Consider the following 20,203-nt stretch of genomic DNA (forward strand, 5'->3'; position numbering starts at 1 on the left):
AAATACGTCTAATATTTAGTAGCAATTATATTTGTTTGTGGAAATACTTGGATTAATGGAGACTTTCCCTCTTTTTATATTTTGTTTAGTTTCTTACATTACTCAAATATGTGTGTGTATGTGTATTACTTATATTACATATATTCATCTATACAAACATATTACTTTTAACTTAATAAAAAGTACAACATAGCCATTCCATTAGAAAAAAATAAAAAAGAAAGCTATCATTCTCAAAAATTGGGATGATATTCTGGGTTTCATGGTTTGGTTTTTTAAAAACACTATTGCTTACACTTTTTAATTGTTCTCTTCTTAATCTATAGTACAAAACCATGGAATTCTAAGCTTTAAGGATACAATCTCCTTTACTGAGTATCCATGACCTCAATAAGTTTGCATAAAAACATCTCACAGGAATGTACATGCTTTGATGTGCAGAGTATTTATTATGCTTCACATTTATCTTGTGACTGTTATTACTGAGATTTTTCCTCCAAGTCATCAATGACAGAGGAAGACATATAAAAAGACTTTTTTTCAACAGCTTAATTTATTCTACTACATCAGTAACTGAAGTAGTCATTTAACAAGAGTTTCTCTGTTTCAAATGTACTTGAGTTTTCTTATTCCCATAAAATCTTCCTCTTCTCCTCCTACATCTTCAAAATACTAAGAATGTTTTCTAGCAGTTTATGTTTTTCAAAAGCTCTTATTATTCCTTAAAGTATCTTACCATATTTGATCTTTTTAAAAAACACTTTAAATGTAAGAATTGATAAATCTGATAAAATTCTAAAAACAAACAAGAAGATAGTAAGTCCTATTGTCCAGCATGGGAGAAAAACTATACTCTTCAAAATCTAGAGTAGGATATACAAAAAACCAGGGTTCCATCACAAAAATTGTTAATGCAATAAAATGTACTTTATTCTAATACTATTTGGAACATAATTTAATCTTTGCAAATTTTGAAGGAGAAATGAGAAATGCCAACTAGATTAAAGAAGAAGGAAAATGATTATACCACCACCTCGGGGGGCATCATTATGAACATCAGTATTAGAGAAATGGATTTATGCCTATTAATAGAGAGTTTTACTTGACATCATGCCAGATGAACCCATTTTTGCTGAACTAATAATGAACACAACAGTACTGACTGGCTATTGGAATAGTTCTGCAAACTGATCTTTTTCTTTTTTCGACAATGATGATCAACTACAGAGAGCCATTCATACATTCTCCAAAGCTCTCCAGAACAACTACATCTGGACCCTGGTGAGAATAAGAAGAGGCAGGAACACAGCAGAGGAGGTGCAGTGATATCTCACTTCCAACAATAAACAGTAGTGACAGAGTTAGAATTCAAGAGCAAATGATTTCCATTTCAAAGGGTCCCCGTTGCCTACAGAATATAATTCAAATACCTTATTCCAGGCCCTGTGTGATCTGGAATTTTAAAATCCTTTGTCAGTGCTTCATCCCATCACTTTTCACACTTCAGTCAAACTGGACTACCTCTGCCACTCCGGCTTTCACTCACACTGATCCCCTATCTCAAGGGCCTTTTCCTCATCTCTTCCAATACTAAACTGACCTATATTTTAAGGCAAAGATCAAAAGTGGTTTCCTCAATGACTAACAGTATTCTCAATAGCTAGCACAATTAGTACTTACTGTATCCAGGTATATTCATGTATTATCTCATTTATCTTTGCAACAGCTCTATAATATATGTACAACTATCATCTCCATTTTAAAAATGAGATAAGTAGCTTGCCCAAGGTCAAGGAGTATTGAGCTCAGACTCAAACTCAAAAAGCCTGAATCGAGAGTTGGTACCCATAACCTTATAGCTGCTGTGCTCCTATACTGATATTTATCCCAAAGGGCTCTGAACTGAATTCATCATCTGATTTTAGGGAATTGGTTAGGATGATTTTGCCTACAGCAACATAAAATCCTATTTATAATGGCCTAAAGAATGAGGGAATTTTTTAGTTCATATAACAATTCCCCAGGAAGGTTAATCCCTGTACTGGTTAAGTCAGCATATCAACAAACAAATTCCTTGAGGAATCAAATTCTTCCTATCTTTCTCCTCTATCAACCTCTGTGTGTTGACTAGGAAGTCTACTGGTTGCAGAATGGTTGCATCAGCTCCAAGAATCACATCACATGTGCCAGTGTTCAAAGACTAAGTTTGGAAATCTCCCATTAATACTCTTCTTTCTCCTGAGATTTCCTCCTTGTGAAGGAATATCAACATATGAGTCTGGGGCTTTCTTAACCCTGGGAAGGTGGCATGATTAATCTAACTGGTAAATTTAAAAGAGTAACTGGACATGTTAACTCAGTTTTGTCTACCTTCCTTTTCTAGGGACCAAACCTTTCAATGAACACTGTAAATTTTCCTCTGTTTCTCCAAACAGCAATTCTTACCTGAACAGCCCTACTACCTGGGAAAGCTGCCTCAGTAAAGCTCTGTCTATGAATGTGTAAGTCTGCTGGATTCCAGTGGTTCAGAATCAGTAAGGCCGTTGACTAGGAAAATTAAAGCTATATCCTCCACCTTAGCTTCACTGATTAAGGAACAAAAAGTTGGTATTTTTACTTCGATGTTTATTTTGTTCGTTTCTCAACTTTTTCAGAAATAGGGCACAGGGGGAGGAGCCATATGTAGAGTTTCTTTCAAGCACCAAAAACTCAGCATGCTTCCATGCAAATCACACTGGCCACAACTAGGTCATATACTCACTCCTAAAGCAACCCTGGCAAGGAATTATAAACTTTCTAATTAGCTGACAGCTAGGATTTACACAAGTCATGTGGGGAAGGAGTGGAAACTGGAAAAAAATTAGAATTTTTCAGGTAGAGAAAAAGAGAAAAGGTTAAGTAAGGAACCTAAGGTGTGCTACATGACCTAGAGATAGAACACATATCTTGTAGCAAGTGGAAGTTGACCAATAAATTTCCAGATCACTATAGCTATACATATTTATGGCAAATATGAGAGGGAGAGGTTTACCTCAACCACAGTTCTGTCTCTGTTCTCTCATCTCTCAGACTATGTTCCCACTGGATTATAGGAAAATTCAGCACAGTTAGAGTTCCAAAGAATAAGTATCTATTTCTGTCAATAATTCTCTCCTGTTCACTATTACAAAGCCATTTCAAGAATGTAAGGCACAAGGAGCTATCAAATCTGCTCTCCACAGTAGACACCTTCCTCTCCCCAGGCCCTCCACCACCCATTCAATTTCCCTTTGGAAGAAAGGAATGACATAAATTTAATAAATAACCAATCTTGGGAGCTGTCAGGAAAGAACTCATAGGTCATGGCCCAAACTCAAGGGTCTCCTGGGTACTAACAATAAACTTTCTTACTATGAAAGCTTTTCTTTTTCCCCCTTTCTTTCATTTGGTTTTGAACTCTGGGAGCCTAAGAAATCATTGCTTAAAAGAACTTAACTGTCAGACCAAACACTATGCACTTATTTTGCATAAAACTGCTCAGATTTTTTAAAATTATTTTATGACAATTTAATATTTGAATGTCCCTTCCTGTCAGAGAAGCAAAATGCCATCCATATGAAATGTTCAAAGCCAACTTTTCTTTATACATTTGCTGTTCAAATTCTAAGAAAACAAGCTGGTTTAACTCATAATTGCCATTTGGTAATTTTATTTTATTTTCCCTTAATAAGCAGAGGTTTTATGACAAGACCATAAGGTGTCATAAATGAATGACAGTTCTATATCTAGGGATATATATATATATATATATGCATATATAAATGTACTATGCATAAAATAAATATACATATATAGTTTAAAGCAATATACAGACAAATGGAGAGAAAAACATAGATTATAAGGCAATTTGGAAAAAAAAATGACACAATCTTTCAAAAAACAAAACAGTAGGGAGAGTCTATGGTCTGACCAGAAAATTGAGATATATGATCACACATAGACAACATAGCTTGAACAAATTAATATGGCTGCCAAGCTCAGCATCTCCAAAATTCAAAACAAAGCATAAGAAATGTGTTTGTTAACTTAAAACATCTGTTCCTACCACAAAAAAATATGAATAAGACTGAAAATGCATATGGATTATTCATCAATAAAAAGCACAAAATCTCTTGTATTATTATTCTCACAATTATTTTAAGATATGAATTTCCAAACAGGAAACTAGCACATCTGATTACAATGGCAATTTATACAAACTCAGCAAGGAAAAAAGACTCATCTTAGGCACCTAGAGCCCAATTTTCACCACCCAACATAAAAGAAAGTAAAGCCATAGCACATCAGTTTTTAAAAGGACACTAGCACTGAAGAGCTCTAATTGTCTTCCTTAATCCTCCTGAACAAGGCCTACAACTAAGAACAGAAGCTCTCAGTGTTTTTCCACCACAATATACATGTGCATAAACTACAATGAGATATCACCTTATACCTGTTAAGATGGCTACTATAAAAAAGACAAAAGATAACAAGTGCTGGCCAGGATGTGGAGAGAAGGATGTGGAACACTTGTATGCTACTGGGGAGCATGCAAACCGGTGCAGACACTATGGAAAACAGTATGGAGGTTCCTCAAAAAAAGTGAAAATAGAACCACCATATGATCCAGCAATTCCACTCTCAGGTATATATCCAAAGGAAACGAAATCAAGATCTTGAAGAGATACTTGCACCCCTATGTTCATTTCAGCATTACGCACAATAGCCAAGATATAGAAACAACCTAAATATCAAAGGATAAATGGACAAAGAAAATGTGATATACACACACAATGGAAAAGAAGAAGGAAATCCTGACATTTGCAACAACATGGATGGACCTGGAGGACACTCTGCTCAGTGAGATAAGCCAAACACAGAAAGACAAATACTGCATGATCTCACTTACATGTGGAATCTAAACTAGTGATACTCATAGAGCAGAGCATAGAATGGTGGTGCCAAGGGCTGGGGAACTATGCAAGATGAACACGTTTTGAGGATCTAATGTATAGCAATGTGACTATAGTTAACATGTACTTGAAATTTGCTAAGAGGGTAGATCTTAAGTATTCTCACCACCAAAAAGATAAAAAAAGAAAGTGGCAACTAAGTGAGGTGATAGATACATTAATTAGCTTGATTCTGGTGATTATCTCACAGTGTATACATATATCAAATCATCAAGTTGTACATCTTAAATATGTACAATTTTTATTTGTTAATTATACCTCAATAAAGCTGAGAAAACATTTCAGTGGCATTTTTAAGAGTGCAGGCGAGGACTCACCTGTAACTCTGTCCCTTTCCTTTATTCAAGAAAATATATCAAATAATATGGGGAGAGGACTATTTTAACAGTGACGACCTTAAAACTGTTCAAGTTATATATACAAACAGCAAATCTAGGTACTATGACAACTTCTTGTGACTTCCTCACAACAGCTAACAGCACTACAGTAGGCCTTCACCCAAGGTGAGAGACATCCATGAGACTATAATTCAAGCTTAAGTACTAGAGTACAGTAGGAATTTCAAAGCTCTAAAGCTGCACAGTCCAAAATAGGAGCCATGAGCCACATGTGGCTATTTAAATTTAACTTTTTAACTAATCAACATTAAGCAAAATTTAAAATTCAGTCCCTCAGTGTCACTAGCCACATTTCAAGTACCTAATAAGCAAACACAAGAGGTGCTACCTTATTGGATACCTTATTGGACAGTATAGCTACGGAACATTTCCATCCATATGGAATGTTCTATTGGATAGCACCAAGCTAGGGAATCTTGGAGAGGGTCTAATTTAGCTCTCTCATTTTACAAATTTAGAAACTGAGACCTCATTTCATTCAAGTGACTTACTCAGTGCTACACAGTAATTACGGAGCCAGGATGCAAAGCCAGACACCTTGGCCTCTATCACTCAGTCATGTCCACTCCAACATCTTGCTGCCACCTAGATGACATGAGCATCGCTTCCTTGCCAAAGTCTGGATTCTTTCACAAGCATGCTGTCTGTTAATCCTCACATCAGCCCCATGAGGAATACAATCTCCATTATATAGGAGATGAAATTGAGATTTGGCTGTACAGGATATCATATCTGAGGCCACAAACAGAAAATGTATATCAGGTATCAAGATTCAAACTCCACAGCCTGGATCTTTCCTCTGTGCTATACTGTATGTAGGAAACACTCCACAATTTTAATTACCCTTGACATTTTTTTCTTTCTTTCAAATTGCTAAAAGTTATTGCCTCCTGATTCACTTTGTCAGTATTTGTGAACAAAAGTAGGAAGATCCCAATACTTCACACTTTCGATCTAGGGCATAAGAGTGGTTCTATCCAACTTTTCCAATTATATCTGTTTTATGGCAACTTTAATAGTAGCTAACCTTATTAAGCATCATGGGTCACACTCACTGGGCTCAGTGCTCCACGCTGACCTCCTTTAACCTTCAGAACAACCTTGTGGAGAGTTCATCTCCATGTCACAGATGTACAAACCGAGGTTAAGAATCCAACCACTCACCAGGGAGAACCTAATAAAGGAGAACTATGTGCTTGTGATGATGCCAAAAGACAGCTAAACTCTTTCTGCTCAATATAGTTGGAAAAGAACAGAAGAGAGGTGAAAACCTGGAAATAAAAAATTTACTTTCCTCCTCACACTCAATGTCCCTGTCACAGTTAAACACATTAACTAGGTAGTTTCCCTCTGATGGATTTCTGAGTCAACATGGTCACACTTTCTCTTCCAAAAGGGCTGACTTTAGATAAAGTCCTGAGAATCCAAGCATTGTGGGGATTTGTGGGGTAAGAAACATACCCCAAAAGAGATTATTCAGGGTTTCTCAAGGTATAGGACCTTTCTGGGCATTTTGAGTCCCTCCTGATAATTTCCGACCTAAGGAATAGAAAGAAGAGAAAGGTAGGAAAGACAATGACACAGACAGGAGAAGAGAAACACCTGCAGTCAGTACCTGAGAGATGGCTACATGCGGTTTAGAACCAGGTCATCTCAGAGTGTCACTGTAAGGCACAGAGCTGTCAAAAGTCGGGAAACACCACACATTACTGAGAACGTGTGTGTTTGTATGTGTATATATATATGTATATATGATAATATCTATGTATGTATGCATGTGTGTATATATTTATTTATTTTTTTAATAAAATATTTTTTAAGATGGAATGACCCCCCTAAACACTTCTTGTTTATGATGACTATAGTGCACAGTGTGCAGGAGAGCCTCAGCTAAAGGGGAAGGGGTTAGCCAGGGACAGATGGCCTTCACAAGAGGTCAGGACAGAGACTGGCAGAGACAACTGCATGGCAGGTGCAGCAGGGAGGGAGTTGACACATAAGACTGAAGGTGAAATAAGCTAATTGAGTTCAGAGACAACAAGCAGACTGGCTTGGCTGCAAGTAACGGCACACTCAGTGAAATGGCTTTCAGAGTCAGAACCAGGTTTGAATGCTCTCTTCCTCTGGCACTGACTGGCTGTGTAATTTTGGACATGTGACCTAGACTTTCTGAGCCTCAGTATTCTTATCTGTAAAGATGACACCTATTTCCTGGGATTATTGAACGTATGAAAAACATAATAGGCACTTAACAAATGTCATTTCCTCTTGTTCTTCTTCTTGGTTGGTAAAGAGGAATTTTTTTATCGCAGAAAAGCATATGCCTGGCTCTGCATCTATGAGTCTCCCCCCATTACCCTCTTTACCTTACAAAAGCCCTTCAAGAGAGCCTTTCTTCACCCCATTTCACACAGGAGGTGACAGAGATTCAAGAAGATTTTATAACTTGCTCTAGGTCACAGAGCTGGTTTGTAGAGGATAAGGAAGAATCAGAGAGGCTGTGAATGGTCCACTATATCTGACAGCTTTCCAAGCACTAAGTATGAGACTGAAAAGGTATCAGTGGGAGGAATCCTCACAAGACAGGTTGAGAATCAGCAACCAGCAGCCAGTGCCTAGATCCACGTTCTCATCCCATTGATATGTTTGGAATTCTCCTGGGTAAAGCTTATGCTTTGCCACGTTCAACCACACCCACTCTTTGGAGAGTGTACAGGGTCTGGGCAGGGACATCCCACACAACCTCGGAGGCAGCTCTGACCAGGAAGCCACTTAACAATGGAAACCTCTCACCCAGAAAGTTGTTTAACCAAAGAATCCTAGAAGAGTATACACAACTGTTCTTAAACTCTTTATCTTAATTCAAAATACATAAATGTATATTCATTTCATTTCAGCAAGGTAACTGCAGTGCTTTTCTTCAAGGCCAGATCGATTATGCAGCAGCAATGAATTATGCAGATAATTAACTATGTCCACCATGCATCATCTCCATTTGCAATCTGAAGTTCCTTAAAATGGAAAGAAAACTTAATGTGGCCACAAATAAATCCAAATGCAGAATCTCTCTGAATTTTTGTGTTTTTCCCCAATCTTTTACAGTTGTTTCTCTCACACTTAATCTGACAGTAAATTTTTAGTGACTCACCTTTATAGAGTCTTCTTACAGTATTCAACATAGTTTCCCTAGAAACAAGAATTCTCTTTCTTTTCACATTCACATTTCAGCAGTTTAATTAAACTATAAGTCAGATTTTGTCATTCCTCTGCTCCAGCTCCTCCAATTGCTCACCCACCTCACTGAAAGGGCAAGAGAAAGCTGGTATAAGGCCCCATATGTGTCACCGCCCCGCCCACCTCTCTGACCTCATCTCCTGCCAGTCTTCCTTCCCCTGGATCAGATGCTCCAGCCTCTCTGACCTCCATGCACTTTGAATGGCCAAGCAAGCTTCCCTTCAGACTTTACACTTGCTGTTCCCCATCTCTGCAATTTTCTTCCCCTGGCTATCCAGGGGACTCACCCTTACAATGACATCTTTCAGGTGTTTGTGCAAATGTCACCTTCTCAGGCAGGACTTCTCTCATCATCCTATTTCAAGTAGCCAGCCCCATCTCCTATTGAGCCTCACCTCCCTGCCTGTATATTGTTTTTCTCCACAGCAATTATCTGACATTCTGTACGTTTTACTCTTTAGATTTTGAACTTCGTGAAGGCAAAGGATATTGTCTGTTCACTGTTACTTAGAATAGCAGGTCCACGGTTGTCATACAATGAACATTTGGTCAATAATAATATTAATTATATTATACTGGATGTATTGCCTTTCTGGCTGAGCTGCATAATTACAACAATAAGTACATTGGGCTTGAGGAGGTTTTGGAGCAAACACAACAGTCTGGCAAGCAAAGAAGCCACCTGGAGGGGGTCAGGAGTGTGCTGGTGCACTGTGGCACAGCTGACTAGCCCTGAGCAGCCAGGAGCCCTGGAACCAGCCAGGGCTGTGAGCTGAAGAGAGTCAGATCACCCATTAAATGCAAATTTGACTGGACAGCCTGTCCTTTAGCTTGATGGAACTGACCTCTCCAAGTACTTGGTGGTTTCATATCCAAATGCTCAATAACACAGACCACTGTCAAGTAGAGAAGATAGTCTAGCTATTTTTCTTCAGATACAGGCAAAACTGCAAAAAGAAGACAAGTTGTCTGGTCCTGGTCTACCCCTCAATGGTCAATTACCTTTAGCAAATATCTTCATTTCTCTCTCTCATTGTTGGTTCCTCATTAAGAGGGGGGAGAATATTAAATAATATGTGGTCTGCCTATTTCACTGGTCTATTTTAAGTATCAGATGGATCAATAGCTATGAAAACATATTGCAAAACTATGTACTACTCTCTATACAACAAGAAATTCTCTTTATAGTAACAGGTATAACTGACTTGTCTATAATACCTTCTACAGCTCCCCCAAACTGGTAATGTACTTAACAGCACTTTGATTTTAAAATGATTCCTAAGATGTATTAAAGAACAAACACAAGGAAAAGTAGGCTTTTAAGGGCAAGGAATGATAAAGAGAGGGGAAAATGGCTTTCTCCTGATTCTTTAATAGAAAAATATAAGGAAGAAAAAAGCCATATATCTCCAGAGCAGCAACTATATTACATAAAGTTCAGATTCAAGAATATTATTGTGAACATCCATAATTATCTTGGTCATTTCAGATATTTCTCATCTATTTCAACATCACAAGGATAATCCAAGATGACTTATTAATATCACACATGTCAATAACAGCTGTGATATAAATGAGTAAACCCTTTCCAACCATCTCAGTTGTTTTTATTACAGCATTTATTAAATCAAAATAAAAAAGTGGTGAAGAATGACTTGTCAAACCATTTATTAGAGTTGATAGAGTGTAGGCAGTCTTTTCAATAAGGCTTTAACACACTGTTATGCACCATAGTACATTATTAATGAAAAGAAATGCATGAGACTTGTACCAGCTTTTCCCCCAAGTCATCCTACCACCAAATTCAAAATCAATTCTACCCCACGTGGCAAAGGTCCAGAGATAAAATGTTAATTTGCTTGTTATTTACCAAATTTAAATTTATAATTCTAAGCATTAGTCAGGAATCTTCCTTATTATACTTCCATATTATACTCAATTTCATGCTTATTTGTGGAGGGGGGTTCAAAAGAAAGAAGCAAATGCAACAGGAAGATAAACAAACTGTGCCCTAGTTCATATCTGACAAGAGAATGGGATTAATTTTCTCTGATTAAAACAACACAAAGGACAGTCACAAAATGCAAACTGCATATTGGGTGTTTGAAGCTCTCTTCCAATACCTGAGTATCTGAATGGAGCTAATTCACTCTAGAAAGGTTATTAAGTAATTGAGCATGATTGTGTCAGGATGAGGGATAGTCGTCAAACTGTGAAGGAAAATAAACATATTCTACAATGATAGGATCACCTCACTCACTCAGTAACTTCAACCAAGCATGTTACATTCAAAACAAATAAACCAAATATATCAAGAATGACCTACCTCCAACAAGGAACCTTGATAGAAACAAGCACCTGTGAGGAAGAAAACAAAACAAGAATTAAAAGGGTTGCATAATGCATAGACCAATAGGCACTTCCCCAGCAGACTCTCGCTAAAAGCGAATGTGCTTTCTCAATCTCAAAAGCTTGAGCATTCTGCCCCTGGGGAAATAACCCCATACACCAAGACAAGATTTCTTTGACACACATGAGGGAAGGCATCATTAAAACTTACTGGTTGAATTTAAAAATAAATGTATAAATAAATTATAATAGCATCTTACAAATACAGAATGTATTTTTGTATGTGATAAATCAGCAAAGCCTCCATAAACTAGTCCCAATTCACTTACCCAGGCTTTTTTGCCACTCTTTGCTTACACAAATTCTCCAGTTCAACCCAAGGCCAACTTAGTATCCCAGAATAATACTTTCATATGTCAGTGTCTTTGCTCATTTTATTTTCTGGAGATGCACTTGGTCTATTCAAGTTCCTTGAACTTAATGCCATCTCCCTCATGAAGCTCTCCAGCCCACAGGAGGATGCTCGTTCTCCTCTGAGCTCATAGTGTCTTGTGCCTGCATCATCTGTTCGGAAATTATTCTGGATACTTTCCTATGGCACCCTTACAAAGGCTGTGGAACTGCTTCACCTACCCCACTAAAGTGTACATGTACTGTTAGGATGGCTTCTACGTCTTTGTTTTCCCTAACTCTTCACATAGTAGACATCCACTTAGGTATCTGGTTGGTTACCTATTTCATGCTTTTAACACAATAGGCTCCTCTTTAGGGGTATCAAAACACTTCATAAGAGAGTGGTGGAGACTGCAGTCATTTGCAAAGAACCCTTACTGAGCCCCTGATGTCCAAGACTCTTTTCACCCTCCTTATACTCAGTTCTTTTTCTAATGGGTTGGTTATGAACTGATACATTTTTATATTTTCCACTCATTAAGCACCAGATAAAAACAACATACGATTTGCTTTTAAATAGAAAAGAAGGTTGAATTTGAATAGGACAGTCTATAGATATTCTGAATAACTAGCATATCATAAAATAAGCCTTTTCCAAGTTTTATTTTTGAAAACGATATAAAACTGCAATTTTTTAAAACTACACACACATTCTCAATCAGTTTTTGAACAGTACAACAGGTGTTTTTTTAACCTAGGAACATGCAGGCAGTGTGCTAACAGCTACTCTTTCAGAAACTGAGGCAGCAAAACAGACTGGAATAGCACACACGTGCCAGGGCAGAAGCACATCTTGACAATGTGCCACACTAGGCATCCCAAGAGGGAAAGACACATTTTACTACAGTTCTTGGTCTCAGATCATTGGTCACGTCCAAAAAATATTAACTTCTCAGGAAATGAATGATCTACTGTATCCACCAAAAATGGAATTAAGAACAATCTTCAAAGACAAAGAGATGGCTATTGAAACTTCAGGTTTGAATCAAAGATCTCTGTGGGCAAATTCACTGAAATGATTTTTTGCCCTTGACATTCAAATAAAAATAACTTGATATAAAACTTTGGGATGGAATTTTTCTGAACTTACTTATTTTTTTTAACATATTCTATTCCAAAGAGTTAGTTTTATGTCACAAGGAAATATATATATATATGTATGATAAATATATGTAAATATATATATAATACTCATACATGATGTATATATATATAAAATAATCAAATATAAGTCACATAAATACATATTGACACAATGTAATTTCTAAATCACTTAAATGGACATACTTAAAAATTTCTGATGTTTCAAAAACGAACATAAGGATCATCACTTAGTTACATTTTAACAAAATTTTACCTTTAGAATAAACAAAGTTTAACCTTTAGACTAAGACCATCCTCAAATAACTGTATTGCCTTTCCCTATAGCATTACCTTCCAAAGTAGTATCCTTTCAAAACTTTAAAAGGAATCAAGTATCAAAACAAGTGCAAGTACCCATGTGAAAACCCATTCCTGGAAGTTTAGCCAAATGCTATAAACTCACTGTAACATGAAAAAATAAGGCAGCATTGAGAGTGGCACCATATACCCACTGGGTTAAGCCAAGCACCTGCTAGATACTCAAGTCAAAATGGTATGTAACTGCTGATAAATTCTGTCATTTGAAGGAGGAAATAACTCATTTTGGATCACTCTATGATGTATAATTCTACAAGAAATATGCTTTGCCTTCTGAGGGCTTTCCTAAAACAGAACAGCTCTACCCAGAAGGCAGCCGCACAAATAAGTCTACATTAACATGTCTTCCAAAAACCTCATTTCTACTCTCTTGAGAAAACAAACCCTTGCAGTGTGATGCCCAGTCTTATCAAACATTCATCACCACCCAGAGCCAGATGCAGGTCTCCAAAGCAAGCATATTTCTCCCACACTAGCACACATTTCACACCCACCAGCAGAGGAAGCTGGGAGTTTGGGTTGGCACTGGGTCCCGAGTACAGCTTCTGGTTATGCACTAGAGTGGAGGCCTGTTCACTAATCGAACAACTCGTGTGATACCAAGAGCAAAGTCACTCTCTCCACTCGCTGCTTTTTCGGTGAAGGAGTACTGGAATGATAGCAGCTCTACCTGAGTTAGGATTTATGGCTTTATTTGAACTTTTAAGGAAATTCCAGCTCAAGGCAAATTCTGACGGGTGGTGTGGATCTGGAAGGAGAACCAATAAGGGGCTACAGGAGCTAGAGTTCTCTGATCAAGAACTTTGCCAGTTTCTGGGCATGGAATGCAGCTCAGATGCCAGGCAATTTAAATCCCAACACCGTGTGAGAAAGTGCATGAAGTTCTGCATGATGAAGTGATCATGGATTAGGAGGCCAAGATCCTGAGACCTGCCTCCCATGTGGTTGGTTCCTTTCTTGCAGGTCATACAGACAAAATGTTACTTCATTTTCATTTAAATAAGTAAATGCCTATTTTTAAGCCCTACTGAACATTATAATGTACTTTTTTATGAGGCGCCTATAAAAAAATCTAAAGTTTTCCGAGAAAATTTGAGATACAATTTGCACCAGTACTCACATCCTGAAACTACTCACTATAAAAATTGTACCCAGTAAGCTGCATAAACGAAAGAAGTTAAATCCAAGAGCCACAAAATGTCAGATCCATTCGTTCAAATAATGGCAGATTTGACCATAAGATATGAAGAGATTTGGAGAGCATGGTATCACAAAAACATGACTCATAAGGAACAAGCAGCCGCAAGTTGGCATTTAAATGTTCAAGCTTTATGTTGTGTTATAATTCAGCATATGGCTTATACACTATGGAATACTTAAAACAGGATCATTTTCTGTACTGACAGGACAGCTCATGTCCTGCTTATTGTTAACCAGGATTCAGATCAATTAAAAGAGTAGTTAAAATGAAAATGGGCCAACTGTTTTAGAACTATTGTTAGATTTGGCACATGGCTCCAACTTTGCCATGTGGCAGTCGCCTCCCCTCTCCTGAGCCATGTGGTGGAGAGCATTTACAACTTCTTGTGTCTGCGTAAAGTGGAGTGATATTGCCTCTCAAGTCCGTAACAGTGAATACAGGTGACTATGCCCTCACTAAACAATGTATATGCAGAGGATAACCCCCAGAATCCAATCCCCAGAGAACAGAACTGTCATATGATGGAAACAGGGGTCTATGACAATACAACATCTCTTTATTTCCATAAGCAGGTAGCCACAAAAGCCAAAAGATGACAAGTTGCAATCATTCAATATTGGGAAACCCACCAAGACCAATGTTCACATATCCCTACGGCTGCATTACAGGTATTAACAATTTCTGGGTATACAAACTCCTTGAGGGCAGGTATTAATATATTTTTTGATGTCTATTTCTTCCTACCAGACATAACCTGACAAATAAGCTCTCAATAAATACTTGTGAATGAAAAAAATGAAGAGATAGGCTATTTTTCTCAGCCAATGACTTCTGTTACTTAACACTGAGTTTTAAACAATTAATCTTACACAGAAAGAAGTCTCCAGCCAAGAGTGGAATCAAATATGCTGACCCACCCATAAATAAAACACACAGCCTAATCAAATCATCCTTTTCAGTGCACTCCATAAATTGCATTTAGAGGAAAAGCCTGGAAGATTGTGGGACTGGCTATGATCACATGGGGAATGATGGAACTCGAGTTCTCTTACCCTCCAATTCAGTAATCTTCTATCCCCAAGCCAACATGTTCTATCTAACTCTCCAACTTCAGAAGGTTTCCATGGGTCAATATAACTCAAGATGTTCTTCTCCAGAAAATGTCACAGCAAAACTTGTCTGATTCAGAAAGCAGCCATGCTTGCTAGAAATTTCTCTGTGACTTCTTGATTTTATTAAGTTCTCAAATCACAGTAGTTTGTCAGTTTGGCAATATAAGACAATGTAAAATAACACTGCCAATAATTTGCTTGTAAAAATTCATTTTCCTTTTAACCATTAAAATAAAAATCAGAACTAGAAAGTTGCAACTGATAACAAATAAGGCAGCAAATATTGATTTTTTTTTCTATGTTGGATGATTAACAAAAGCTTTCACCCAACAGACTTCTGTGTTTGGTAAATGACAAAACACAGCCCAAAGAAGTTAGGTGGTTCATTCAAGGTCATACGGCAGCTTTTCATTGAGGCCACTCTAAGCTTAATTCAGAAGAATGTGTTTTGGCAATACTCATTTATCTGACCAGTATTTTTTAGCCTTCGATGTACTGGAAGCTGAGTTGGAGATATCAGAATAACTAGGAACCATCCTAAGCCCTCAGTGACACACAACTGAGGTACTCTAAAGCGTACCTTTATGAACTATAATTGTACCATTATTAACTGGTGTACTAGAAGAATATATGACATGCTCTTGGAAACTAAGAAGACTACAAATTCTGCCATGGCCTGGTCAGCAGAAGTGTCATAGAATACATGACACCAAGAGAAGCACACAGGTGCACACTTCTTTTCCATTTTTAAAAATGAAAGGCTTATAATAAGGCCTAATAATAACAAGGCTAATAATAAAAACTTGAGGAAATCTCTGAGACCCTTAAGCTTCTTTCCATCCTTGACCTCAAAGCTCTTATTTTTAAGACAAACAGAAAACCCTGGCAGAATCATTCAATGGTCCCATGAGATGACAATCGATTTTTTGGCTGGTATCATTTAATTAAACTAATTAAATGAGATAAAGTACGTAAAGTGCTTAATATAGTGCCAGGCAAATATGTGCTCAATCAATGTCTATACACATTCATTCATTCATTAGTAGATAAACATCATTATGACTTGGTTGGAAACTCTCAGACATCTATCAATCCAATTTGTGAAAAGAGTCTAAAAAGCTCTGAAAGCGGGGGTCAAACAGCAAGAAGTAAAGTTTCTGAAGAACCTTTAAAGGCCTCGCGTCCCTGTCCCTGCAAGCCTCCCCTGCTAAAAGACTTCGGACCTTGTTAAACTGTGCTCATTCTACCAACCAGTCTTCCAAAGGGCGAACCCTGCAGGCTCTTAATAATGGCTTTTGTAATTTCAAGAGATTTGGTTCTGAAAAACTGCATCATTCCAACTGCCCCCTGGTGAGCTATCAGGGAGAGCAGGTTTTCCACGTTGCTGGGATATGATTCTAGGTAAGAAACCACCACCACCACGTGAAAACGGAATATTTTAAATCTCAGATTCAGATTTGGGTGTCCTGGGTTGAGTGTCCCATATGATTTATTACTATAATCAAGCTATATACGTTTTTTTTCTTATGCACACACACACACACACACACACAATATCTCTACAGGTTATGTATACCCTATTTAAAGAAGGCTGCACAGGCCTCAGAAGTGTTTTTTCAGTGGATACTACACACTTGACATACTTCCCGGTAGGGTGCAAGGCAGGCGGTACTTTTACCCATGACAAAGTCCCCATTGCTTTACTTGGACTTCCAAGCCACGCCACTTTCTCCTGGGAAACTAGCAAGGAAGAGACAGCTGCTCCGGTGGCTGGAGGTTGGAGTCAATCCAAGGCAGGGCTTTGTCTTCCCCCGGGCCTCCCGCCGCCCCAAGCCCTGCACCCGAGCCCCGCCCCTCGAGCGGCCCCAGCCCTGCACCCTGGCGGACACGGCGCCCCGCCCGGAGTCCGCCGCCGCTGCGGCTGCGGCTCAGATTTGCGGCGGAGCGGTGAACTCTTCCCGCAGCTGGATGAATAATGAATGGAGCCAGGAGGGGAAGCCGGGAACCCGGGGCTGTGGAAAAGCCGTCTTCCTCCCAGCCCGCCGGCTCCCATCCCCCTCCCTAAGCACCGGCGAGGCTACTTAACCCGCCCCTCCGAGCAGGTGGGAGCTCAGAGTCCCCGGGCCCGCCAGCCCATGACCCCCAAACCCAATTTTGTTATTAAATCATTTATTCGCCTGAACCCAGATCGCTTTGCTATCATGGCGACAATTCCCACAGTCTCCTCTCTCTCTCTCCCCGCTTGGGGGTTTACATAGGCTTGGACTCCGGAGGAAAACCGGGAGGCAGAGGGCAAAGTAAGAGAATGAAGCTAAACTCTTATTAATCACTTTATTCTGGGGAAGCAGTCAGGTTCGTCCTGTTACTGGGGAGATTTTAGTGCAAATGAATTGCCTACGTCCAGAATACGCTTTAACCAGCTAGTTATAAAATCTTAACTGGACTTCACCGGGAGACTTATGCGGACGAGGAGGGCGGGAGCGAGACGGGGATTTGAGGTGCCGTGTTGCATGTTTCATAGAAGTATTTGTACACAGGTAAGAGCAATTGTTCGCTCTTCACCTGCGCTCCCTGTAGTTGCTTTCCAATTGGGAGCAGCTGGGAAGTGGAAAAAAAGAATCCAATTTCAGATATCATCTCGATCGGCCCCCCACTCACGCAAATGCACTTAGCAGAGAGGGAGGCGGGAGACCGGCTTGGAAACTAGATGCAAAACAATCAGGAAGAGGAATCTTCTCGGAAAAAAGCCCACTCGTGTTCCACTCCCACGCACCGCAGCCATCCCCCAAAAACTGATACCCGACCCACAATACCATAAACCCCCTGGGCTTTTTAAGCAGCACGATCACACACACACATACACAAAGGCATCGCTCTCTCACCTTCAGTATCATGAGGCAATACTGCGAATTCCGCCAATACTAAGGCCACCCCAAGCCACAGTTTGAAGACACCCATTGCCGCCTCGGCACCTGCGCTGGAGATACACAGCCTTTAGCATCCAAGAACCAGCTCTCAGCCAAAACGCTGGCTTCTGCGCTCCGGGCCAGGCGCACAGAGAGCGGCGGGCGGCAGGCGGTTACCTCCGGGGAAATGAGACGATGGGCCAGCCGAGAGCAACACTCACATCAGCCCTGAGACGCCGAGGCGGGAGGGGAGTCAATTCACTCACAGCCCGGGCGGAGAACGCGTCCAGCTCTCCACCAAAGCAGGACGCCAACGTGGGCTGAGCCTGGGAGGATAAAAGCGGCAGAGCGCAGTTCTCCGCTACTAAGTCTCGCCGGAAAGTTGCCCGTCACCGGCTGAGCGGGTCTTCCAGCTTCCCTGAAGCAGGACGCTTCCGCTCCGGGGTCCCCGACTCTGGGAATCCCCGCGCAGGCTCGCGGCAAGCAGCTCTTTAAAGTTCGCTTGGCACTCTGCGTCGGCGGTGCGTCGGCAGAGTGGGTCACCTGGAGCCCCGAAAGACCCACCCGCCCCTCCTTGGCTGGGCCACCTGGCTCCGCGGACTGCAGCCACCGGGGGCCGTCCGCAGGAAACTTTGTGCCGCGCTGCAATCAGCTCCCGGGACTCGCCGGCGCTGCAGCCGCGCTGCGCCGCCTCCGGCAGCGCTCCCCGCGGCAGCCTGTTCCACAGCCAACGAGGAAAGACCGGGCGGCAGGGCTGGGGGCGCGGCTGCTACTTTCTCGCCCCCGCCCCTCGAAGGGGTGAGAAGGGCTGCGGTGGCACTGCTTGCTCCCAAGCCAACAGCCCCCGCCGAACCGAACACCCTGGAGCTTGTCTGCAGGGTGGAGGTGTGATTACCGGAGTGGAGGCGGAGCCATAAAATTAAATACACCGAAGAAATAGCTACAAAGGATGGAAAGGACCCACGAATCCAAGGCCAGACGGCTCGGAGAGCCCGGAAGCGCACAGAATAAGGCCCCTCTGGATCTCCGCGTTTAAAGGACACACGCTCCGCCTTCCTCCCCCTCCCTCCCCTCTTTCCTCCCTCCTTTGCACGGTGTGAAAATGGACCCAGGGACTCGGAGCTTTGGCAAAGATTCCAGGGAGTCACGTGGGGAAGGGGAGAAGCGAGGAGGTGGGGTGAGGGGAGGCCGAGGGAGCAACCTGATCCCCTTATTCGTTCTGCTGGAGTTCAGATTGCCTTTGTCTGGAGCGGCATCAAAAGTGGTCACACCAGGGTGGAGTGGGCGGGAAGATGGCGTGGTCCCTGCTCAGGCACAGCTGAGGGCCAGCGAGCTGGGTGCACACCCCTCATTTGAGGAGGGACCCATTTCGGAGGGGCTATTCCCACATTCAAATGCCCTGGCGCCACCCCCCTACCCCCACACCCTGCCACTCCTCCTGGACTAAGTGCGTGAGGTGGACCTGATTCATCTTGGCCCTGGGACCCTCCGCTCGTCGCAACGTGGGTTTTACCAGCAGACCGGGAGGATCTTGGCGTGTGTGTCCTAAACAGGGCCTCCCACCGCGAATGCACCTTTACCCACCCTCCGAGAGGCTGGCGGTGTAACACTGTGGGATCGCGCGCCGGCTCCAGCTGCGCCCCCAAATGCCAGTGACTGGGAAGTCAATGTCCGGGCAAGGCGGACTGAAGAGCGCACTTGGAGTCTGGAGGTTGTGATTCCCAGTCAGGACTGAGTGACGGCAGCTATTTTTAGAGGACCAAATAAAAAGAGCTGGTCTTGGGTTGATCATTTTATAAGATGAGAATGGTTGCTTCAGAGAGATGCTGTCTGGGTTCCGACTGGCCTAGATTAGAGATGTCCTGTGTCCCTTGATTGACATGAGATGGGCGAGCCTGCAGGAAAGGAGTCTATCCACAGAGCCTTGAGCTGTGAAACGGAGTGGGGGTGGGGGGGGCGGTCCCACTGGTTTCCAGTCTTGACGGCCATCATAAAGCCAGCGGACATTCTTATGATTCGTTTTGCAGAATAACTCAGTAAATTGTAACTAGCAGATCCCTGTGACTATTACATTTAACCAGAGCAAAGAGGAAACCTC

At 41.1% G+C, this 20,203-nt stretch overlaps 1 protein-coding gene across 4 annotated transcripts in view; it reads right to left on the reverse strand.

The window, feature by feature from the left end:
- The window catches only part of FRAS1 (Fraser extracellular matrix complex subunit 1), a 445,842-nt gene extending 426,613 nt beyond the window's left edge, over nucleotides 1-19,229 (reverse strand). For all 4 annotated transcript variants that reach the window (XM_073237418.1, XM_073237419.1, XM_073237416.1 and 1 more), the window contains exons 1-2: nucleotides 18,082-19,229; nucleotides 10,950-10,981 (exon numbers count right to left, since the gene is read on the reverse strand). In XM_073237418.1, the coding sequence (XP_073093519.1) occupies nucleotides 10,950-10,981; nucleotides 18,082-18,157 (108 nt within the window). In that variant the 5' untranslated portion in view covers nucleotides 18,158-19,229. The remainder of the gene's footprint in view (nucleotides 1-10,949; nucleotides 10,982-18,081) is intronic.
- Nucleotides 19,230-20,203: the final 974 nt, after the last annotated feature.

This window comes from Manis javanica, chromosome 5, assembly GCF_040802235.1.
Source record: "Manis javanica isolate MJ-LG chromosome 5, MJ_LKY, whole genome shotgun sequence".
In the NCBI taxonomy this organism is placed as follows: Eukaryota; Metazoa; Chordata; class Mammalia; order Pholidota; family Manidae; genus Manis; species Manis javanica.